The sequence below is a fragment of the Rhinopithecus roxellana genome, chromosome 5, assembly GCF_007565055.1.
Source record: "Rhinopithecus roxellana isolate Shanxi Qingling chromosome 5, ASM756505v1, whole genome shotgun sequence".
NCBI classification, from domain to species: Eukaryota; Metazoa; Chordata; class Mammalia; order Primates; family Cercopithecidae; genus Rhinopithecus; species Rhinopithecus roxellana.
Window position 1 is genome coordinate 35,377,205 of NC_044553.1, and position 25,640 is coordinate 35,402,844.

Here is a 25,640-nt window from a genome sequence, read left to right on the forward strand (position 1 = left end):
GATGATGTGTTTGAATTCAAGCTGAAGCTACATCAGGGTGAAAATATTTAAATAAGACTGTTCTGGATGCTAACTACTATCTTCTTTTCTTTCTAATTATTTGGTTTAACTGTAAAAAAAAGTTAACAATCCATTAAATCTGCTCTATTAAGTGGTACAGTCTGGAAAATAATGGAAAATTCAAAAGTCATAGCCCAACAGTGTGCTCTAACTAGGGAGAAGGAAGCATTAATGTCCTTATGACAGCAGGACTTGTTATTTATTCTGGAAGCTTATTTCTGCATCACAATACTTGTTTTGTCAAAAATATACTCTTCCAAAAGTCAACATGTCAAATTGTTCAGAAAAGTAATAATGTTATATACTGTTTTAATACCTAGAAATTTAAACACAGCTCAAAAGGGCTCATTCACTACTCTAGGCTTTCATTGGTTGTCAACTCTTTTGAGTTCTAGACCAGAACCAATCCTGCCCCCAGGCACCTGAGTATGAACAGGAGGCCTCTGGATACTCTGACTTGTCTGTAAGTGAGGGCAGAGCTTGGTCCATTTTGTAAATAAACTTTTCTCCCTCAGCAGTCCCAGGGATGTAAAAACAATATCAGATCATTGCTTCAGAACTGACAGACCCTAAACACAGAAACAGCAAAAGATAAAACAAAGCATCTTCAGAACCTCTTAGATCAGAGAGGAAGCTCTGAAGAGGCTGTCAGCCCTCCTCTAAGCACCAGGCTGACACCACCTCTTTGAAAGAGAGCAATAAAGTCATGACTTTCAAAGACACAGATATGAGAAATACTATGTACACTGTGGCAGAGAAACCCCTCTTGGCAAACAGGAACAGGTCCGGCTCCAACACTGGCCGAGTTCCCTGGTACACTTTCATTGTGTCCATGTTAGGGTAGAAATTGCATTTTCAAAAATTTTAACTGTTTTATATGCACCCTGAACTATAACTCGAGTAAAGATGTTTTTATTTCCATATGTTCTTTTTTTTCTTTCTTTTTTTTTTTTTTTTGAGACGGAGTCTCGCTCTGCCACCCAGGCTGGAGTGCAGTGGCCGGATCTCAGCTCACTGCAACCTCCGCCTCCCCGGTTCTCGCCATTCTCCTGCCTCAGCCTCCCGAGTAGCTGGGACTACAAGCGCCCGCCACCTCACCCGGCTAGTTTTTTTTATTTTTTTAGTAGAGACGGGGTTTCACCGTGTTAGCCAGGATGGTCTCAATCTCCTGACCTCGTGATCCGCCCGTCTCGGCCTCCCAAAGTGCTGGGATTACAGGCTTGAGCCACCGCGCCCGGCCTATTTCCATATTTTCTAGCTTTTTTTTTTTTTTTTTTTTCCATCTAATTCACAAAGATTCAAATAGCTCAAATGGCTTTACTTTAGCTTCACAAGATTCATTGAAAAGAAAGCAGAGGAGTAACCCAGGCCGACTAAGGGACCAAATAGTCACAGAGTTCAAGATGCACACGGTCCCTGGCAAATTTTAGAAACCAGACCTGAATGGCACTTAAACCAAAATAGTGCTTCACGAATCAATGCCTTAATGAAAGGATATTTCTGATTCTATAGCTTATTTCCAGAAAACCACTTTCCACATGTGAAGTAAATATAAAAACATTAATACTATTAAGTTGATTTATATCTGAGATTTGGGGAAATGGGGATTTCTGGCCAGTAGCATTGTTGCATGCCTAAATAATAACTCCACTCTGAGACAGATTGCTAAAGGTCTGAAAAAATCCATTGTTTTTTAATAAAAACTATAATCATAGAGCTGTTTTACTTAACTATGGACTGTCTATATTTTATTTAACTATTGAAGGTGGTCTAAATTATTCTGGGATTGGGCTTTTATCTCTGCCTTTTGAAGAATAGAGTCGCTATTTATTTTAGGTATAATAAACACGAATCTGTGACCTTCTCTCTATTTTCATCAGTAGATTGATTGGAAAGTTATTTTGTTTCTGCCCTCAGAAGCAAACAGATGCATCAATTCCTCCTTCGTTTCAGATGGCAGCATTAACACAATCCAGTCGATGCACGTGGGAGAGTTCAACCAGAAACTGGTGGAAGCCAGCACTCAATTTAAAAAGAAACAAGAAAAAGGCACAATTGATGTTTGGTGGTTGTTTGATGATGGAGGTAAAAACTTTCAGAAAATACACTAGGGACGAGAATTTCTATCTTGATCAACTTAACAAACTGCATGAGAAGGTATATGGGAAAAATACTAGTTAAAGAATAACATTTCTGTGTTCTCCAAAGATTGTAACTTAATTAAGAGCTATCAATGTGGGAATGAATAAAGATATAAAGCTATTCATTTCCTCCCATTTAGATATACTCATCGTGTCATAATTCACTCTTTATTCCAGGGTTAACACTTCTTATCCCCTATATCTTGACTCTCAGAAAAAAATGGAAAGACTGTAAATTAAGGATCTATGTTGGAGGAAAGATCAACCGCATTGAAGAAGAAAAAATTACGTAAGTAGTTTACCACCCACATGTTAGGTCATTTCAGAGGTTTGTTGCTTTAATGCTTTAATTTTAATAACTTTAAGTGTCTCTGAGACACAATAGACTTAAAGACAAAGCCACCAGGATAGGCCTCGTGTTTACTTGGTTCTCTGGTCAGTAAATTATTTGCATATTTTTCCTGATCACTGTCTTCAAGCAAGACCTCTTATCCTCTGTCACAAATGCTTTCCAAAAGGAAGGTGCCACAGAAGCCTCATCGCAAGTCCTGAGTGGGAGCTTCATTATCTCATATAATGCTTATTTTGTTCTGACCAGTAAAGGCATCCAAGAAAAGAAGAGCCTAAAGGAAATTTGGGTCCACTTGCTTTTTCTGTGGGAATTCAAACCTCCTAATTCATGGCAGTCACTCTTAGCACAGCATATGTAAAAGAGAACTAAATGGAGAGACTGCACCTGGGTTCTAGCCCCAGCTCTGCCATCAAGGAGCTGTAGGACTTTGCAACAGTTGCCAAACACATCTGGGTCCCCAGTTTCTCCTTTGTAGTTTGAAAGAGTTTAAAGGGATGACTGTAGAAAACTCTTCTAATTTAAATTAAAAAAAAAAAAAAATCCCACAGTGTTAAGTCTGTATCTTTCTCATTAATTTAGCCATTGAGAGCTGATGCCAGGTGTGAGAATAATAAGCATACTGAGAACATGACACATCTAGAGGTCTCTGGTAGAAATCCAGAAAACCACCTTCAGCAGCTCTTAGTCCCTCATGGCAGTGAGGGACTAAGCTCTGCATCCTTCCTGGAACCAGCACTTCCAGAAGTCACAAAATAATGACAGACTTTATTCAGTAATTTTTAATATTTTCTCTTCCCTCTTAGGATGTATTGTGCTGTGAATGTGGTATATATGTGTGTGTGTGTATATATATATATATATACACACACACACACACACACACACATATAGTTATATATTGCTACATTGTTACAGTCTGAGAAATGTGTCAGGCAATTTCATATTGTGCAAACATCAGGGTGTACTTACACAAACCTAGATGGTATAACCTACTACACACCTAGGTTATATGGTATACCCTGTTGCTCTAGGCTACAAATCTGAACTGAATACTGTAGACAACTGTAACACAGTGGTAAATATTTGTATATCAAAACATAGAAACGGTACAGTAAAAGTACAGCATAAAAGATAAAAAATGGTCCACTTGTATTGGGCACTTACCATGAATGGAACCTGCAGGACTGGCAGTTGCTCTGGGTGTATCAGTGAGTGGTGAGGGAATGTGAAGGCCCCAGGACATGACTACGCGACTGTAGATTTTATCAACACTGCATACTTGGGCTACACAAAATTTATACAAAAATATTTTTCTTCAAAGCTGGACCTGAGAATGAAAAATATTTTTTTCTTTAATAATAAATTCATCTTACCTTATTGCAACTTTTTTACTTTATCATTTCTAAGCTTTTGACCCTTTTGTAATAACATAGAACTTAAACATATTGTACAGCTGTGCAAAAGTGTTTTTCTTATATCCTTATTCTATAAGCTTTTCTTTTTTATTTTATTTATTTATTTATTTATTTTATTTTGAGGCGGAGTCTCGCTCTGTCGCCCAGGCTGGAGTGCAGTGGCGCGATCTCGGCTCACTGCAAGCTCCGCCTCCCGGGTTCACGCCATTCTCCTGCCTCAGCCTCGCGAGTAACTGGGACTACAGGCGCACGCCACCGCGCCCGGCTAATTTTTTGTATTTTTAGTAGAGACAGGGTTTCACTGTCTTAGCCAGGATGGTCTCGATCTCCCGCCCGTCTCAGCCTCCCAAAGTGCTGGGATTACAGGCGTGAGCCAGCTCGCCCAGCCTGCTTTTTTCTATTTAAATATTTTTGTTAAAAACTGAAACACAAACACACACATTAGTGTAGGTCTATCCAGGGTTAGGATCATCAATATCACTGTCTGCCACGTCCACATCTTGTATCCCACTGGAAGGTGTTCCAGGGCAATAACAGGCATGGAGCTGTCATCTCCTATGATAACAATGCTTTTCTCTGGAATATCTCCTAAAGGACCTGCCAGAAGCTGTTTCACAGTTCACTTTTTTTAATAAGTAGAAGGAGTACACTCTAAAATAATAATAAAAGGTATAGTATGTAAACACATAACCAGTAACAGTCATTTATTATTGTTATCAAGTATTATGTACTGTACGCAATTATATGTGCTGTATTTTTATATGACTGGCAGTGCATTAGGTTTGTTTACACCAGCATCACCACAAACATGTGAATAATGCGCTGTGCTATGCCATTATTACAACAGCTATGACATCACTAGGTGATAGGAATTTTTCAGTTTCATTATAATCTTATGGGACCACGATTGTACATGCAGTCTGTCATTGACCAGAATGTTATTATGTGGTGTATGACTGCATATATATTATACATATATGCATATATGTCTTTTCAATCAAATCAATGTTATGTATATACTAATATTATATATATTTAATTGTACTTCAAGAGGATCATATTAACATGGAAACTAACATAATGTCTATAATATTTTACATTTCTTAAAGCTGCCAATATTTTATTGGGACAATTAGTATAATTTGAAAATGTTTTGTGGCTTAAATGGTAGTATGGCATCAATGTTAAATTTTCCAATTTCAAAAATTGTGCTGTCTTTATATAAGAGATTGTCCTTGTTCTTAGGAACTGCCCACTGAAAAATTTAGGGGTAAAGGTGCCTAATATCTGCAACTGACTTTAAAAGATTAGAGTAGATAGGTAGATAGATAGAGATAGAAGTAAATAGATAGATAAATATAAAGAGAGAGAAACAAAGAAAATGGTAAATCAAACGGGACAAAATATAAACAACTGGTGAATCTGGGAGTTCTTTGTATTATCTTAAACACTTTTCTGTAACTTTGAAATTATATCAAAATTATCAATTGCCAAGAAAAAACCTCATATATATATATAAGCCATATATATGAGGCTTATATATATATGAGGTTTTATAATATACACAATGGTTTATAATGTTATGTTTATATATTGTACAATTTATATAATATATGTTTGTATATATAATTAATCATATATAATTTATCATATTATGATATATTGTATGATAACTGTCAGTAGTTTGTCAGTAACTATGAAAATCATCACCAATATAATAGTCCATAAGTATTAAGACTTGCTGTCTTTCAAATAATAAGAAATGTGGACAGATTTGCATTCTGTTCCCTGTGACATAAATGCAAGGTTGGATTGGCTGTTGCCAGTGTCTGCACCTACAGGGGTTTCTTTATGCCTTCAGTGAAATAGCTTGGTCCACACTTAATGTGTTCATCAAGTACTGTAATGAAAATCAAACACTAACCAAAAAGCCTCTGTCTGAAAGCTAAGCTGAAATAAGACGTGATTGCTTTTGATATCTTAACTCAAACACAAAACTCTTTGATTGAAAATAGTTAAATATGCAATGATGAAGTATTTTCCTTTCATATTTTCAGAATGGCTTCCCTTCTGAGCAAATTTAGGATAAAATTTGCAGACATCCATATCATTGGTGACATCAACATTAAGCCAAACAAAGAGAGGTATGAAATATTTAACAAGATCCATTGATTACCCATGGTACTCTCTCATTCTCTTTTGTGTTGATTATCAAACAGTAAAAATGTTATGTATTTACTGCAGTGACTTCTTGATGGGATCTAATAAGAAGGGCCTTCAAATAATCATGACAGAACTAACAAGTACATTCTAAAGGGAAGAAAAGCTTTTACAGTGAAGACAAGCCTGAGAGGGAGAATTGTTGAAACGGATTAGTTCGTATTTTAGAATTGCCCTTCCTGTTCTTGGTTTCTATGGTGGCAAGAGTAGCGGGAAGCGCAAGGTCATACTATTCTGACCGGAGCCATCAGGGCAAGTTTTGTTATTCAAAGTTACTCGTGGAGCAGCCTGGATGGGGAGCTCTGATGGAGAAGATGTGGAAACAGCTCGTGTCTTCTCTGCACACGGACAATACCAACTCCCCAGGGTCATTTTAGCTTTTAGGCACTAAAGGCCCAACAGGTAAGGCCTGTGAATTTTGCGGGGATGTCTAAAACTATCTGAAGCCTGGAAAAGAAATGTACTGGCTCCAAAATAAAAAAAGAAAATGACAAAATCAAAGTAATCACTTAAATATCTTCAAAATGTGACATTATTTTAATCCTCATTAATTGTTATATTTATCAACTCCATTAGAGTCTTTGTCAGCTCAGGCTGCTATACCAAAATGCCATGGACTGGGTGGATTAAACAACAGACACTTATTTCTCACAGTTCTGGCGAAGTTCTGGGAAGTCCAAGTTCAAGGCGCTAACTTACTCAATTTCCTTTGAGGGACCCTCTTCGTGGTGTGCAGATGGCCGCCTCCTTGCTATGTCCTCACATGGTGGAAAGAATTCTCTCTTTCTCCTCCTATAAGAGCACTAATCCTGTAATAGGGAACCTAGCCTCATGAACTTATCTCAACCTAATAACCACCCAAACGCTTCACCTCCAAATACTATCACATAGAAGTTAGGGCTTCAACACATGAATTTGGGTGGGGGGACACAAGCATTCAGCTTATAACAATGATATTTTTGGAGTTTTTTGTTTTGAGACAGGGTCTCACTCTGTCACCCAGGATGGAGTGTAGCAGTGCAATCTCAGCTCACAACAACCTCTGCCTCCTGGACTCAAGTCATTCTCCCACCTTGGCCTCCTAGGTAGCTGGGACCACAAGCACGTGCCACCACTCCTAGCTAATTTTTTGGTAGAGACAGACTTTCGCCATGTTGCCCAGGCTGGTCTCAAGCCCCTGAGCTTAAGTGATCTGCCCGCCTTAGCCTCCCAAAGTGCTGGGATTACAGACATGAGCCATCACACCTGGCAACACTGATACTTGAAAACACTTGTAGGTTACATCTTCACAGTAGTCTGCAAGGGTGCAAGAAGATTGTTTAGAAACCATGGCCAATTTTAAATTAAATTAAATATTTAGAGTTATCATTTAACAATTACAAAGTGTTTTCAATTATTTATAGTCTAAAATCATATTTACTGTTGCACTCAGATGCAATTTAATACATTTGATTTCGTGTAGAGTGGGGCCTCCAAGAGGAATCATACAGAGGGATGTGAAGGTCCCAGAATGGCTTAGATTATCACAGTTCTGTCAGATCTCTTCCCTTTTCTGTTGACCATCATTTCTTCTTCCTTTTCTACTTCTTTTTTTGTGTGTTTTTTTTTAAATGGAGTCTCGCTCTGTTGCCAGGCTGTAGTGCAATGGCACCATCTTGGCTCACTGCAACCTCCGACACCCTGGTTCAAGGGATTCTCCTGCCTCACTCAACTGCTGAATAGCTGGGATTATAGGCACGTGCCACCACGCCCAGCTAATTTTTGTGTTTTTTCTTTTTTTTAGTAGAGACGGGGTTTCACCATGTTGACCAGGATGGTCTCGATCTCCTGACCTTGTGATCTGCTTGCCTCAGCCTTCCAAAGTACTGGGATTACAGGCATGAGCCACCACACCCGGCCCCTTTTGTACTTTTGATGGATTATAATTCCATGTTTTTCAAGGCTTCTTGACTCTTTCCTTCTTTTGATTTATTGCTATTCTATATGAGCTTAATAACTAACTGAAAATTATTCCAATTTAAGATGCATCCTTACTGATCAAACAAACTTGAATTTCATATTCTTTGAGGTTACTCATGATCCTTCCAAGGCAGTGGGTCAGTTCAAATGGTTTTACAAAACACCTTAACTGCAAGGCGTGGTGGTTCACACCTGTAACCTCAGCACTTTGGGAGGCCAAGACAGGAGGATCGCTTGAGCCCAGGAGTTCCAGAGCAGCCTGGGCAACATACCAAGACCCCCAAAAATAGAAAAAATTCACCAGACTTGGTGGTGTATGCCTGTAGTCCTACTCAGGAGGCTAAAGCAGGAGGATCACGTGAACCTGGGATGTCAAGGCTACAGTGAGCCATGATCACCCCACTGCACTGCAGGCTGGGTGACAAGAGTCTCTTTTTTGAGACCCTGTCTCAAAAAAAAAAAAAGAAAAGAAAAGAAAAAAGAGCCGGGCACGGTGGCTTACACCTGTAATCCCAGCACTTTGGGAGGCTGAGGCAGGCAGATCACCTGAGGTCAGGAGTTTGAGACCAGCCTGACCAACATGGCGAAACCCTGTCTCTAATAAAAATACAAAAATTAGCCAAGCGTGATGGTGGGCACCTGTAATCCAAACTACTCAGGAGACTGAGGCAGGAGAATCACTTGGATCCGGGAGGCAGAGGTTGTGGTGAGCCGAGATCGTACATTGCACTATAGCCTTAGCAACAGAGCGAGACTCCATCTCAAAAAAAAAAAAAAAAAAGAAAAAGAGAGGGAGAGAAAAGAAATAAATTACTGTGATAAGAAAGCTATAATCGACAGGGTTAAACTGGTTATCACTTTGTGATATTTCTTTACACCATACTCTAATGCATTATATTCTTGTATTTCTACAGTTATAAATGCATAAGAAAAACTAAGAACACATAATTCTTATTGACAAATGTAATTAACATTCTGATATTAACTGGGTTGTCATACAGTAATCTCTGGTAGCCTTCCACTTTTTATTCAAAGAATTTCCATTCTCTATATCATTGCATTTTGGCATTTGCAGTGATATAATCAAACAAGCTCTTCATATGGCTCTAATTGGTAGAAATACATCCTCTTTCATAACAGCAAGTCCAACAATTCCTTAGTACATGCCACTTAACAATAGGGCATAGCCGGCCAGTGCTCTGCAAGATAGGGCCATTTTCTGCTGTCTAGTGGGTAGTCACTGTGTCTTCTACTGACTTTGGATTTCCTATAAGCCTTACTGAACATGAATTATCCACCATTTTTTTTTTTTTTTTTTTTTTTTTGAGACAGGATCTCACTCTGTCATCTAGGCTAGGTTGCAGTGGTACAATCACAGCTCATCGTAGCCTCTAACTCCAGGGCTCAAGAGATCCTCCTGCCTCAGCCTCTTGAGTAGCTGGGTCTACAGGCATGAGCCACTATACCCAGCTTTTTTTCTGGTAAAGAAAAAGTCTCACTATGTTGCCCTGACTGGTCTCAAACCCCTGGGCTTAACTGATTCTGCCACCTTGGCTTCCGAAAGTACTGGAATTACAGGCATGAGCCAGCACACCTGGCCTCACCCACTTCTTGTAGCCAAATTCTCCTTGCTGTTCTTGGTCTTATCCTTAGGTAAGCATTATCAATGTTTGCTGACATTATCAATGTTTTGCTGACTAATTTGTGCCTATATTTCTTTGTCTCTTTACTTGTCAGTCTAGTTTTCTCAACCCAAGTCCTTATATCCTTCTCCTTCTTTCATACTAGTCTGTCCAGCTGCCACTGTCACCACCCTGCATAGCCATCCTTTCTGTCCTGTTGCTGAGGCTGATGTACCTCTTCCATTAACAACGCCTCTTTTTTCTTTGAATACTTTTCGTAGTCTGGACACTCTTCTTCTTACTACTCTGACCTTTGTCCCAGGATGTCCTCTTCTGATGTCCACCGTGTTCATTTGGTATTTGTCACATGTCCTCATTATCCTGGAATAAAAAGAATTAATTTGTCAGGAAATCAATTAGTTTTCAAAATTTTGGAAGTTTTCTCTCTGTTGTTTCAAGGTATTAAGGAAAATGCAGAAAAAAAAATCCATTCTTACTAAAATAAAAGAATTCTTGTGACCAATACACCCTGCTGATGAAACAGGAGGCCACCAGAAGGAGTGTGCTGGAAGAGCCATCCTCTTCTCTTCAGCCTCCTGCCACAGTGATGTCATATTACTTTATAAAACAGTCCCTATCTGATGTTGGCAATGGCTGTTCCAATACTTGAAAGTAACCCTAATGTAGAACACAGTACGATCATTCAGTAAATCTCACAGATGGCCACTAGTAGCGCATCTGGCACATTTGTAATACCTTAATTAAGGCAACTCCTCTGGATGGTCTAATCAGAGAAAGAGAACTCTTCCTCTGGGCTGATGCAGCCCCAGACCCAGGAGCTAACGTTTAGAGAATAGAACACTGGCTCAATTTCAGCTCCCACCTGGACCTTGGCCAGGCAGCCCCTACCTACTGTTAACAACTATCCCCTGATCACTACTCTTTCTTGGTCACCAGGTGATACACAATATGTCAAAAATAGCTTGTCAGTGATTTCCATGTTGGAGGCTAATTTTAAATGCCCTCAAATTGCCTTTAATAAATCTTTCAACTACCCATAAAACATCAGTAAGTCTTGATGGAGGAATTTTATTATAGAAACATTGTCTATAAACATGGTAGGGCAAGGGTGAAAGGGAGTATAAAAGCAAAGTTAATGAGAAAATAATCAAGCCAGGAGAAACTGAAAAGCTCTTGTGCTTAAATTCCATTTTTTATTGTATAGATTGAATTAAAAGAATTAGGACAAAAAGACAACAATCTTTATGTGGAAATCAAAGAGAAACTAGAAGCAATTAAGTAGGTAATTTAGTTTAAAGATGCTAGAGTAGTCCCAGAAACAATTGGTACATTACTTTGAGAGAAGAAATTTTATGTAGACTTGGGGGGGAAATATTATGCAATTTAAAAAATTTTAAACTTTGTTATGAGGAACAAGGATGGGGAAGGCAGCAGTTAATTTTAACAATTGAATTCTTATTTATATTTAATAGCATGTAACACTTGGCTTATTCTAGAGTCAATTAAAAGTACTTATAAGGAAAAAATCAGATTTAATGAGAATCAAAATAGAAATCTTGAGCTACGTCAGGATCCCCTAGTGAAGAGAATGAAAAATAGCCAGTTCAAAGATGATCCAAAGGATAGACAAATCAAAGATGAACACAGAGAAGGAGCAGTAAGTGTTCAAAGACAAAAATGGGCAAATACAGCCCTGTTATCATCCTGTGTCACTTAGCATGTTTCAATTGCAAGTAAAAGAAAACTTAACTCACAGTGATTTAGACAATAGGAATTACTTCATATGTAACTTAAAAATACAATCATATTTTGGATTTCAGGCTAAACTTGATCTAGGTTAATTTTGTAATCAAGGACTAATTCTCTTTCAGTCTCCCTACTTTACTTTTTTTTTTTTAATAAAAGCATCCATCAAAGTTGATTTCACTTATAAAAACAAGATGACTGTCAATTGTAACCAGGACTACCTACTCGCTCATGTATATTCCATAGGAGAGAAAGTTTGTCTCTTCCCAAATTACTGAGCTCAGGGTCCAGGGCTCCTTTCAGGTTTCACTAACCTAAGCCACTGAGACATTACTGTGGTCAGCATAGTAGTGGGTACTTATTGGTTCAAGTTTCCCTATGTTATGTGCCCACCTGGCCAATCACTCTGGAAGAAGACATAGAGTTGTGCTGATTGTCTATGCTGGCAATGAAGTCATTCCCACTGAAACTACAATGAGGAAAACATAGTACAGTTGCTGGGGAGACAACCAGCAACCTCAACTCCACCTTCTATTCCTTAGGAAACTATTTTTGTCCTGTGCTTTCTAACAAGAATTTGGGTTGAGCTGCAAAGAAACTCTCATCCTGATCAAAATAAGTATATGAAGAGCTTCAACAGAAAGCCTCTCCATTGCTAACGTCAATCCTGTGGCTGCTGAGTAAAGTGAACGTCTTGCCTTTCTAAGGCACTGCATGCTTTTCAGAGCACTGTCACCCAAATCATCACAGTGACTCTCAAACCAGTTTCTAGCAGCCATTGTTACTCCTCTTCTAGCAGCCATGGTTACTCCCCTTTTATTTATTTATTTATTTATTTATTTATTTATTTTTTTTTTTTGAGAAGGAGTCTCGCTCTGTCACCCAGGCTGGAGTGCAGTGGCCAGATCTCAGCTCACTGCAAACTCCGCCTCCCGGGTTTATGCCATTCTCCTGCCTCAGCCTCCCGAGTAGCTGGGACTACAGGCGCCCGCCACCTCGCCCGGCTAGTTTTTTGTATTTTTTTAGTAGAGACGGGGTTTCACCGTGTTAGCCAGGATGGTCTCGATCTCCTGACCTCGTGATCCGCCCGCCTCGGCCTCCCAAAGTGCTGGGATTACAGGCTTGAGCCACTGCGCCCGGCCGGCACTCCCCTTTTATAGCCTAGAATATCCAGGCCAAGGAGGACAACGCAAGAGCTGGCGCGAGAACCCAGACCCTACTCCCGAAGCCAGCACCTTTCCATAGTGATGGCCACTCCCAGAGGTCTCTAAAGGCATGACGCTGTTGAAACAGGAAATCAAAGTTGAAAGAAAAATAGGGCCTATCAGTCTTACTCTTTCCCTGTCTTTGCCTACCTTTCTAAATAAGTCAATGCAATAGAAGCCTAACGCATTAAGTATCTTTTCAGTCTCTTAACAAAGGCTCACTAGTAGGGACAATCCTGCTCCTTTGTAATCTCTGCACTTTTATCTGCAAATCCTAAATCAGACCAGTTGGTGAGATAATTGAACTCATTACTTCATATTTTCACTTCCTGACTTAACAACATATTGATTCTAATTATTATTCATTCCAAAATTACTAAATTATAACTAAGCTACATTATATAAAACCAAAGAAATTGTTCTTACTTGAGATCATCTTAAAGTAGCACACTAGAGACAACTACTGCCGTAAATATAAGTTTTACTTCGTATCATTGTTTTTAAAAATAAATCTTATGAGGTTCTTATAAGTAATTTTTTAAATGTTCTATAGCTCTTAGCTGCTAGTTTTCTCCTCAGCAATTTCTTTTTAAATGTTCTAACATAGTCTCAGATTTTTAGGCATTAAAACAGTATTGATTTTTGTTCTTTCTCCTAACATGAACCTGAATAATACTCATTTGAAAATCTCAGACAGCAACATCAAACAACAAAAGGACAAGAGGAGCATTATTTGCAGAAAGCATCCAAATTGTTCTACAATCATTAAACTTGTGGGAGCCCTTGCTGTTCTCCTCCTACCTGCCAGCGGCCTCCTGCCATGAGTGGGAGTTGCCATGTAGACTAAGGGTGAGGGTAGCCATATCCATTTCCTATGTTAATTGATTAATTTCTCCCATAGAGTCTGTACAATAAGCAGGTGAAAACTCACTTGTGTGCTAAAGTATCTACATTACAACTATGTCTTTGACTACACTATGCAGAAAATGTATTTGCAGAACAATTACTACCTATGTGTTTGTGTGATAATATTGAAGATCTAATACCTAATAGGCTAACAAGGCCTCCAACACACTAAGGCCTTTTCTGGGGTAGGGAAGGTGTACTGTAGCCATGGTTTTACTCACAGTAAATTCCCTGCAAAGATAATTCTTAAAAGATTTGCATGATATTCAGCTCTGATTCCACAGCCAGCAGAGCCAGTCATGCCTGGAGTATCTGTGAAATAATGAGTTAGTTTCCCACTGTGAGGCCTCCTTTATAATTCAAATTTCAGCTGGAAAGTCTTTGAAGAGATGATTGAACCATATCGTCTCCATGAAAGCTGCAAAGATTTAACAACTGCTGAGAAATTAAAAAGAGAAACTCCATGGAAAATTACAGATGCAGAACTGGAAGCAGTCAAGGAAAAGGTAAGGACTTGTCTTTCTTAATTTTTTTGCTGTCTCACTAGCTGAAAAAGGAAACAGTAGTTGATTTAAAGACAAAGAAGCAATATATTTATTATCAAATGTCATTATTCAAGATCCAAGGTTTCTGCATTTTTCAAGTGCTTTTCAATCATTTACTGGATATGATTATTTAGAAAACGGTTTCATTTTTCCCATAAGGTCAATTATTTTTTAAAAGTTAAAAAATAGGTTATTGGCACACATTGTGAAGTCTCCTTTCAAATTTCATTTTAAAGAACAGGAGAGAGACCCATCAGCCTAAAATAATTTGAGTCAATATGTATGCAAAGTTGATAAAGTTAGATGGACTCACAATTTAACACAATAACAAATAATTTTAAACTGATGAAGAGATGGCTATGAAAAACTTATAAAGGCATCTGAGGAAACATCTGATGTGATTGGAACAATGAATATGGAAGCTGGATCCAGCACACATTGTAATATGGATATAAAAATGGTGAGCCTTTCTAGAGAATGCAGTAAGATGCTCCCATCTGTGCCTTCTGTCCTGAGCCGAATGAAGCCAGTGATTTTCATTCGCAGTCCGTGTGAAGAGACCACCAAACAGGCTTTGTGTGAGCAACAAGGCTGTTTATTTCACCTGGGTTCAGGTGGGCTGAATCCAAAAAGGGAGTCAGCGAAGGGAGATAGGGGTGGGCCATTTTATAGGATTTGGGTAGGTAAAGGAAAATTACAGTCAAAGGGCGTTGTTCTCTGGTGGGTAGGGGTGGGGATCACAAGGTGCTCAGTGGGGGAGCTTTTCAGCCAGGATGAGCCAGGAAAAGGAATTTCACAAGGTAATGCCATCAGTTAAGGCAGGAACAGGCCATTTTCACTTCTTTTGTGGTGGAATGTTATCAGTTAAGGCAGGAACCAGCCATCTGGATGTGTACATGCAGGTCACAGGGGATATGATGGCTTAGCTTTGGCTCAGAGGACTGACATTCCTGTCTTCTTATATTAATAAGAAAAATAAAACAAATAGTGTTGAAGTGTTGGGGCGGTGAAAGTTTTTGGGGGGTGGTATGGAGAGATAATGGGTGATGTTTCTCAGGGCTGCTTCAAGCAGGATTAGGGGCAGCATGGGAACCTAGAGTGGGAGAGATTAAGCTGAAGGAAGATTTTGCGATATTGTGGGGTTGTTAGAAGGATCATTGGTCTATAGAATGATTGGTGATGGCCTGGATGCAGTTTTGTATGAAAAACTAAAAGGAAGACACAAGGTCCAAATAAGAGAAGGAGAAAAAACAGGTATTAAAGGACTAAGAATTGGGAGGACTTAGGACATCCGATTAGAGACAGCCTAAGGGGGTTCAGCATCATTACTTGCTTGGTTGGTGAGTTTTTAGGTTCTACCCAAGTTTTTGGGGTGCAGTTCCAGTTGGGCTGGTGTCTGGAATGAGACTGGGACCTAATAAAAAGGAGCATCCACACAGGAGCTCACATGGGCTGGAACCTGCAGCATTCCGAGCACAGGTCTGAATTCTGAGAAGGGAAAGTGGTAAAAGTATTGTCTAGTCCTTTTTAAGTTGGTGACTGAGCTTGGTGAGGTGTGTTTTTAAAAGACTGTTAGTGTGTTTTACTTTTCCTGAAGATTGAGGACAGTAAAGGACATAAAGGTTTCACTGAATACCCAAAGCCTGAAAACCGCTTGGGTGATTTGACTAATAAAGGCCGGTCCGTCATCAGACTGTATATAGGTGGGAAGTCTAAACTGAGGAATTATATCCGACAGAAGGGAAGAAATGACCACCGTGGCCTTCTCAGACCCTGTGGGAAAGGCCTCTACACATCCAGTGAAAGTGTCTACCTAGACCAAGAGGTATTTTAGTTTCCTGACTTGAGGCATGTGAGTAAAGTCAATTTGCCAGTCCTGGGTGCAGGCAAATCCCCGAGCTTGATGTGTAGGAAAGGGAGGGGGCCTGAACAATCCTTGAGTAGTAGTAGAATAGCAGATGGAACACTGAGAAGTGATTTCCTTGAGGATAGATTTCCATGCTGGAAAGGAAATGAGAGGTTCTAAGAGACGGGCTAGCGGCCTTGCAACCTAGATGGAAGAGGTTATGAAATGACTACCGAATAGAATGGGCCTGCGAGGCTGGAAGGAGTTATTTTCCTTGGTCTAACAACCATTTGCCTCGTGTGGGAAGAGATTGATAGGTGGAAGTTTCCATAGGGGAATAGGTGGGAGTGGCCAGATGAGGAGGAAAAACTGCCATGAGGGATAGAAGTTGGAACGCTAGCTGCTTTTTTAGCTACCTTATCAGCATAAGCATTTTCCTGAGCCATGGGATTTGATGCCTTTTGATGGCTGCTTTTTTAGCTACCTTATCAGCATAAGTGTTGCCCTGAGCCGATGGGATCTGATGCCTTTTGATGGCCTTTGCAGTGAATGACTTCAGCTTCCTTTGGAAGTAAAGGGGCTTTGCGAAGCGTTTTTATTAAAGAGGCATTAATGATGGAGGACCCTTGCAAGGTGAGGAAATCTCTTTCAGCCCATATAACAGCATGGTGGTGCAGAATATGGAAAGCATATTTAGAGTCAGTATAAATATTGACGCATAGTCCTTTAGGAAGAGTGAGGGCCTGAGTTAAGGCAACTAGTTTCGCTTGCTGAGAGGTAGTGGAGGGTGGCAGAGCAGTAGCCTCAATGGTAGGTGTGGAAGATACTATAGCATAGCCTGCCTTTGCTGGTGAGTGGTGATTAGGCCTGGTGGAACTGCCATCAATAAACTAAGTGTGTTCAGGGTGAGGGACATGAAGAATATGGGGAAATGGAGTGAATGTCAGGTGATTAGAGATACGGTCATGGGGGTCAGGTGTGGTATCAGGAATAATGTGGGAGGCCGGATTGAAGTCTGGCCCAGGAACAATGGTAATTGTGGGAGACGCAACAAAGAGTGAGTATAGCTGAAGGAGCTGGGGAGCAGAAAGTGTATGCGTCAGATGGCAGGAAGAAAATGGATTTTGGAAGTTATGAGAACTGTAGAGTGAGTTGAGCATAGTTTGTGATTTTTTAGGGTCTCTCAAAGTATTAAAGCCCAGTGGCAGCCGCTGCACGCAGACATGAGGGCTAGGCTGAAAGAGTAAGGTCAAGTTGTTTGGACAGAAAGGCTACAGGGCGCAGTCCCGGCTCTTGTGTAAGAATTCTGACCACCCTAACCATGCCTAGGAAGGAAAGGAGTTGTTGTTTTGTAGAAGGGATTGGGGTTTGGGAGATTAGCTGGACATGATCATCAGGGAGAGCACATGTGTTTTTATGAGAATTATGCCGAGATAGGTAACAGAAGAGGAAGAAATTTGGGCTTGACTGAAGTATTGGGGGCTGTCTGTGAAGCCTTGCGGCAGTAGAGCCCAGGTAATTTGCTGAGCCTGATGGGTGACAGGGTCAGTCCAAGTGAAAGCAAAGAGAGGCTGGGATGAAGGGTGCAAAGGAATAGTAAAGAAAGCATGTTTGTGATCCAGAACAGAATAATGGGTTGTGGAGGGAGGTATTGAGGATGGGAGAGTATATGGGTTTGGCACCTCGGGGTGGATAGGCAAAACAATTTGGTTGATAAGGCGCAGATCCTGAACTAACTTGCAAGGCTTGTCTGGTTTTAGGACAGGTAAAATGGGGGAATTGTAAGGAGAGTTTATAGGCTTTAAAAGGCCACGCTATAACAGGCGAATGATAACAGGGTTTAATCCTTTTAAAGAATGCTGCAGGATGGTATATTGGTGTTAAGAGGGGTAAGGGTGATTAGGTTTTAATGAGATGGTAAGGGGTGTATGGTCGGTTGCTACGGAGGGAGTAGAGGCGTCCTATACTTGTGGTTTAAGGTGGGGAGAGGCAAGGGGAGGATGTGAAGGAGGCTTTGAACTGGGGGAAAAGGTGGCAGTGAGGTGTGGCTGTAGCCTAGGAATAGTCAGGGAAGCACATAATTTAGTTAAAATGTCTTGGCCTAATAAGGGAACTGGGCAGGTGGGGATAACTAAAAAGGAGTACATAAAAGAACGTTGTCCAAGTTGGCACCAGAGTTGGGGAGTTTTAAGAGGTTTAGAAGCCTGGCCATCAATACCCACAACAGTTATGGAGGCAAGGGAAACAGGCCCCTGAAAAGAAGGTAATGTGGAGTGCCTCTGTATGGATTAAGAAGGGGACGGACTTACCCTCCACTGTGAGAGTTACCCAAGGCTCGGTGTCTGTGATGGTCCAGGGGGCTTACGAGGTGATGAGGCAGCGTCAGTCTGCAGCTGCTAAGCTGAGGAGATTGAGAAGGAGTCAGCCAAGGAACGTGGGGTTTGGGCTCCAGGGGCTTCAGGAGCGGCGGCAATGTGAGTTGGACAGTCCGACCTCCAGTGGGGGCCCGAATAGACAGGGGCTGCGGGCATTCCTTGGCCCAACGGCCAGGCTTTTGGCATTTGAAGCAAGGCCCATGAGGATGTTTTGAAGGAGCCCCTGGGAGCTGTGACTTGGATGTTCTGAAGTTCTTGTATGCTGCAGACGTGGTTGTGGGTTGTCTTACAGCGGAGGCAAGTAGCTGTAACTCAGAAATGCGTTGCTGTCTGGCTACCTCGTCTCTATTACTGTACACCTTGAAGGTGAGGTTAATTCCTGTTGTGGGGTTTGAGGGCGGGATTCCAATTTTTGAAGCTTTTTTCTAATGTCAGGAGCTGACTGGGTGATAAAATACATACTAAGAATAAGGCGGCCTTCTGGCCCCTCTGGGTCTAGGGCAGTAAAGCATCTAAGGGTTGCTGCTAAGAGGGCCATGAACTGGGCTGGGGTTTCATCTTTACCTTGGGTAGTTTCTTTAACTTTGTCATAATTAACAGCTTTGTAAGCTGCCTTTTTAAGCCCTTCAACTAGGCAGGAAATCATGGAATCTCGCCTAGCTATACCTGGGGAATCTGCCTGATAGTTCCACTGGGGATCCTCTCGGGGAACTGTTCTAATGCCTTCCTGGAGGTCTGGCTCGTGAAGCCGGCGGTTATCAGCGTGAGATTGGGCTAGAGAAAAAACTCTTTCCCATTCATCTGGGGAGAGGGTAGAAGTCAGGATGACATTTAAGTTACTCCAGGTTAAATTGTAGGACAGAGTTAGATATTGGAATTCCTGTATATATTTAGTGGGGTCTGATGAGAAAGAGCCCAAACGCTGACTGATCTGAGAGAGGTCTGATAGAGAAAAAGGTATATGCACCCTGACTATGCCTTCAGCTCAAGCCACCTCTCTAAGAGGAAATTGTTGGGCAGGTGGGGAAGAGCCAGTCGCGGAACTAAACTGCAAGCCGGACCGGGTGTGAGGAGGGGAGGTGATAGAAGGATTATAGGGTGGAGGAATGGAGGCTGAGGAAGAATTGGGACTTAGCTCGGCCTGGCGACGAGCAGCCTGGGGAGGAGGGAAGAGGTCAGATGGGTCTGTAGAAAAGGAAGACTGGAAAGACTCAGCGATGCTTGGGGTTGGGACTGAGGAGACAGGCAGGAGGGAAAGAAGGAGGATTTGGGAAGAATCGCATTGGGAACAGAGACTAGGGAAGGAACGAAGTGTGAAAACTGCCTGGATGTAAGGCACCTCAGACAATTTGCCCATTTTTTGACAAAAATTATTTAGGTCTTGTAGGATGGAGAAATCGAAAGTGCCGTTTTCTGGCCATTTAGAACCATTGTCAAGTTTGTACTGGGGCCAAGCAGTGTTGCAGAAGAAAATAAGATGCTTAGATTTTAGGTCAGGCGAGAGTTGAAGAGGTTTTAAGTTCTTAAGAACACAAGCTAAGGGAGAAAAAGGAGGAATGGAGGGTGGAAGGTTACCCATAGTGAAAGAGGCAAGTTTAAAGAGGCCTAGCGACACAGAGAAGAGGGTGGGGAGCAGCTAAAGCAGGCGTCCCTGCAATTGACTTGCCACCAAGGGAATGTGGGTGAATGATCAAGGCAGGCATCCCCATGGAGATGAGACACCAATGGAACGTGGGTGAATAATAAGAGAGGCGTCCCCGCAATGAGTAAGCACCAAGGGAAGGCTGCCTTCCTGAGTCCGTGACCGGCGCCGGAGTTTTGGGTCCACGGATAAAATGTGTCTCCTTTGTCTCTACCAGAAAATGAAAGGAATTGAAATTAAGAGAAGGGAGAGATTGAAGGGTGGCGCCAAGATTGAAAGGAGAAAGAGGTTGAAGAATAGTGAGAGAGGTTGGAGAAGAGAGTAAAAAGAGGCCGCTTACCCGATGCAAAATCGGTGAGATGTTCCTTGGGCTGGTTGGTCTGAGGACCTGAGGTCATAGGCGGATCTTTCTCACAGAGCAAAGAGCAGGAGGACAGGGGATTGATCTCTCAAGGGAGGTCCCCCGATCCCAGTCACGGCACCAAATTTCATGCACGTCCGTGTGAAGAGACCATCAAAAGGGCTTTGTGTGAGCAACAAGCCTGTTTATTTCACCTGGGTTCAGATAATGCCATCAGTTAAGGCAGGAACAGGCCATTTTCACTTCTTTTGTGGTGGAATGTCATCAGTTAAGGCAGGAACCGGCCATCTGGGTGTGTCCGTGCAGGTCACAGGGGATATGATGGCTTAGCTTTGGCTCAGAGGCCTGACAGTGATAATGAGAATAATGCGAAGGGCAGGGGGTCAGTAACTAGGTAGAAGAATTGACACCTGAATTGGACAGAAATGAAAAGGGACCACAAGAACTTCTAAACTACAAAATCTTGAGTGTTTTCACAGGAGCACTCAAGCACTGCTAATCTCATTGTACTTTGAGTATAATTGCAGGCATTTACAAATGTTAGAAAGAAATCTTACGGCCGGGTGCAGTGGCTCACACCTGTAATCCCAGCATTTTGGGAGGCTAAGGCGGGAGGATTGCTTGAGCTCAGGAGTTCAAGGCCAGCTTGGTTAACAGAGCGAAACCCCGCCTCTACAAAAAAAAATATAAAAATTAGCCTGGTGAGGTAGCATGTGTGTAGTCCCAGCTACTTGGGAGGCTAAGGCAGGAGGATCACTTGAGCCCAGAGGGCAGAGGTGAGCCAAGATCGTGCCACTGTACTCTAGTCTGGATGATAGGAGTGAAACTCTGTCTAAATAAAAAAAAAAGAGAGCCGGGCGCGGTGGCTCAAGCCTGTAATCCCAGCACTTTGGGAGGCCGAGACGGGCGGATCACGAGGTCAGGAGATTGAGACCATCCTGGCTAACACGGTGAAACCCCGTCTCTACTAAAAACTACAAAAAACTAGCCGGGCGACGTGGCGGCGCCTGTAGTCCCAGCTACTCAGGAGGCTGAGACAGGAGAATGGCCTGAACCCGGGAGGCGGAGCTTGCAGTGTGCTGAGATCCGGCCACAGCACTCCAGCCTGGGTGACAGAGCGAGACTCCGTCTCAAAAAAAAAAAAAAAAAAAAAAGAGAGAGAAATCTTAGGATGAATGGGTTAATCAATTTAAAAGCTCATAACTCTTCAGGTAGGATTTTATTTTACTGGAACCTGTGGGATTTTGGACAGTGAAGGAAAATAAGGGCCACCCTGAGACCCTGAACCCTGGGGCCCATGAGCCTCAGAGAGCCTCGCTTGGACTGACTGTCTACCATGCCCTACATCAACTACATTAGGAGCTGAACTTGGAAAAATTCGAGCAAGAAACACTAAAAGCCTTTTAGATTTAGTGAAAAAAAGAGATTGAACTAGAATCATCATAAAGCCTGTGTGTCATAAGCTGCCCAGTTCTGACCACGTTTTGTCATATAATTGAGCAAATCATGCATCTGAGCCTTGGTTTCTGAACCAGTGAAACACAATAATAAATATTACTCTCATCACTGCAAAGTGGTTATTTTTCCAAATGAGTCTTTTGGTGGCTTTTTAATTGAAGCCAGCCCCCTCTGCTTACAGAATATTCAGACAGCTTAAAGAAAGGCAGACTAGAATACAATCTGTATTCTTAGAGTATCAAATTGGCATCAAGATTTGATCGGTTTTTTTAAACAGAAAACCTATTGCCTCAAACAGGCCATTCCACTGTGCATGGGCATGGGCACATGCCACTGTGCCCATGCAGGTTCATGAGGCTCCTTGTAGTGTAGGAAGAGGCCAGGGTAGGAGAAAACACCTTCTTTTTAGTATTATCTATGTTGTTTGCTTCCCCTCTCCCTAGAATTTAATAAGCCACTATAGCAAAATGAAAATCTTTGTACTGCATCTTATTCTTTGTATTTCTAAAATTTCTCATGAGGTTTTAAAACACCGTTAAGTTTCTAAGCCTGAAAAAGTAATTGTAATTTTTACACATTTTTTAAGATGAGATTTTCTGCTTGTTCATGATTTAAGAAAATAAATTCTCATTCATAATTCTGGTAGAACTGTACTCAGCAAATCTGAATGTTGCCCACAGAGTTACCGCCAAGTTCGACTGAATGAACTCTTACAAGAGCGCTCCAGAGCTGCTAATCTCATTGTCCTGTAAGTATCATCGCAGGCATTGAAGAACATTAGAAATAAATCTTAGGGTTAATGGGTCAATCCATTTAAAAGCTTATGACTCTTCAGGTGGGAATTTTGTTTTGTTTGTGTGTGCGTGTGGTTTTTTTTTTTTTTTTTTTTTTTTTGGAACACATGGGATTCTTTCTTAGACAGTGAAGGAAGATAAGTGCTACCCTGAGACCTTGACCTCTCAGGCCCATAAGCATCAGAGCCTCACTTGGACTTGCTGTCCGCCATGCCTTATGAAGAGGTGTGTGCCCATCTAGTAAGACCATGCTCCAGGAACCTGAGACCCTGGATTTCTCTGCCTAACAGCCGCAAGTCAGCCACCACAGCTCACGGGCCCCTTCCCTGGGTGGGTGTCCCTGAGCCACTGTGCCCATGGCAGGTTCATGAGGCTCCCTGTAGTGTAGGAAGAGGCCAGGGTAGGAGAAAAAGGCAGAGGCATTTCCATTTTCACTCTTCACACTCTAGCCTTACAAATGTTAGGGTTGCGTCTACTGAAAATGTTTGTTTACTTAAAGATTGGTATTTAAACAAGAAAATCTCCAAGGACTTCACATTTATACCTCACGAATTGACTCCTATGTATAAAGATAAATGTATCTTCACATAGTGTAGACTGGAAAAGTATCCATCAAAGACATTGTATAATGGTCTCCTGGATTGGGTGGCAGGATTCCAATAGATGGTTTTGGAGGTTTTTCCCAAATATAAGATATTTAAATTACTGGAAAAAATCATTTACACCAAAAAGGGGGGCAGGTATTAGCTGATCAAATTCCCTATTTAAAGAAAAGTGAAAATGTACATTTTTGTTTTGTCTTTACAATACCTAAGCCTGTTTTTCTTATTTATAGATAGTATTACCTGAAAAATACATCAGTTTGCTATCTACAGTAAAAATAATTTTGGTGCTTTAATCTTGGGGTGGGGTAAAAGTTAAGGCTGCCAGTTATTAAATAGTTAAGTTATTTAACTATTTAAATTAAAAGTTAAGGCTGCCACTTATTAAATATTAGTGCTGTTACTACCTATAGTAATTTTCACTTTCATTTCTAAGTTTTTCTTTCATGTCATTAGGAGTCTTCCAGTGGCAAGAAAGGGATCCATATCGGATTTGTTGTATATGGCTTGGTTGGAAATCCTCACAAAGAACCTCCCACCTGTCTTACTAGTTAGAGGAAATCACAAAAATGTCTTGACATTTTACTCTTAAAACATGAAAGATTAGAATACATTTTACCTTAATGTATATGCATAATTAAGAAACATGTTCCAGTACTTCATGTTGTAAATCTGATCTGTGGATATGCAAACCTCTGGAGATGATCCTACCAGATTCTACATACACTGCATAATTTTTATCAGTTAATGCGAGCTTTTTTTTCTCTTCTCAGCTTAAGGGGTTGTCAAAGCCAACGCTATCCCTAGAAAAACATTTTTGTCACTGCTGTTGATAAAAACGAAAATCAAGGAAATTCATGTTGGCTTATGCTCATGAAAACCACCAATGTGATTGCAAACTTCTCCAGACAAACATAATCTTTTGTTTCCAGAGTGTTTGCTCCTCAGCCCTGGTATAGGTCTCAGCCCCACAGCAGGATCTCAATAAATGCTGATTGATAGGCTGGCATAGTAACCACAGGTGGTTATCAAAGGAAAAGACCAATAGGCTGGAGAACATAATTATGCTTGGCCCCCTCAGATGCTTATACCTACAAAGCAGATTTAAAAATCAATAACTCAAAACTTTAAGAAGTACTTGAGTCTACAAAAGTTTCAAAGCAGTTACCTAAATAAGGTTATTTAATGTAACAGATTATATACTTAAAGTGATCTGAGCAATCATTGATAACATATGGCTTAAATTTGCTGCTGCCTGAAAAGCATATTAACTAGATTAGAAGACACCATGTACTCCAATAAAATGAAATATATTCTATTCTCAACGTATAAACTTTAATTGTACTCCCTATCAAATATTTTGAAATTTCCATTACAGCATTACTTTGCATATTTTTTCTAATTAAATGGTTAGTACAGATGAAATCTTTATAGATGAGTACTTGAAAACTAAGTGCCATCAATATTCAAACCCTTATTAAGAAATATATCCTGAATCATATATTTAGTTACTTTCTATAGTGATTGTATGGATTTAAAAGAATAATTAAAATGTGAAGTTGAAAAACTTGTAAAATTTGGAATATACAGATACTGATTTTTTTTCATTTTTGTTAGTACACCTATAATACTTAATCATATTGACAAACCAATGAAAATATTGTTTTTCTGATGAATGGCTTGATTTTGCTCCTTGACATGTTTTGACTGTTTATTCTAACTGAAAATATATATGGGAAAATAGGAACCTGAAATAAAAGCACTCAAATTCGATTGCTTTGGTCTAGGTCATGTTTTTACTTTCAGTCACTAAAATTGTGGTGCAATGGCATATCAGATGTGAGCCTGAAGATTTCAATCAGTGGCCTCATCTACAGTCGTTTAAAGCTAGGATTCAAGATCAGGACTTCCTAACCCAGCATCTCTGTTCAGAAGGATGGCCAGAGATAAAGGAGACCATCAGTAAAGCTTAGGCAGCTGGCTATCCCTATTCCAAATCCAGGGCCACTGTGGTTAACTCTGCCCTCGATAAAACCCTCTCTCTTGAGCACTGAAATCCAAATGCCTAAACTCAGCTTCATGTGGGCCTGACAGTTCTCTGAAATACTTGAGGGTCTCTGGGAAAGGTGAGAAGTAATACAACTTCTTTAGCAGGATGTTCTGGCTCTTGTTTCTTTCTGGGCTGCTGCAAGTTGGGTCCCCTGGGAAACAGACTCTGAGACAAAGTTTAGCATGATTCCCTGGGGATTAACACCTGAGGGAAGGAGGGGAAGAAACAGGAAGCAAAGAGGTAAGCAATGAGCTGCAACGCAGGCCCAACGACGCCTCTGCTGACCCTACAGAGAGTTGTCCCAAGCAGGGCAGAGAGGG

General features: G+C 40.9%; 1 protein-coding gene across 1 annotated transcript in view; it reads left to right on the forward strand.

Moving 5' to 3' along the window:
- SLC12A1 (solute carrier family 12 member 1) overlaps positions 1-25,041 on the forward strand; it is a 104,034-nt gene extending 78,993 nt beyond the window's left edge. Inside the window, exons 21-26 of the mRNA XM_030930776.1 lie at positions 2,014-2,145; positions 2,379-2,490; positions 6,026-6,112; positions 14,018-14,153; positions 22,555-22,622; positions 23,727-25,041. Of these exons, the coding sequence (XP_030786636.1) occupies positions 2,014-2,145; positions 2,379-2,490; positions 6,026-6,112; positions 14,018-14,153; positions 22,555-22,622; positions 23,727-23,862 (671 nt within the window). The 3' untranslated portion in view covers positions 23,863-25,041. The remainder of the gene's footprint in view (positions 1-2,013; positions 2,146-2,378; positions 2,491-6,025; positions 6,113-14,017; positions 14,154-22,554; positions 22,623-23,726) is intronic.
- Positions 25,042-25,640: the final 599 nt, after the last annotated feature.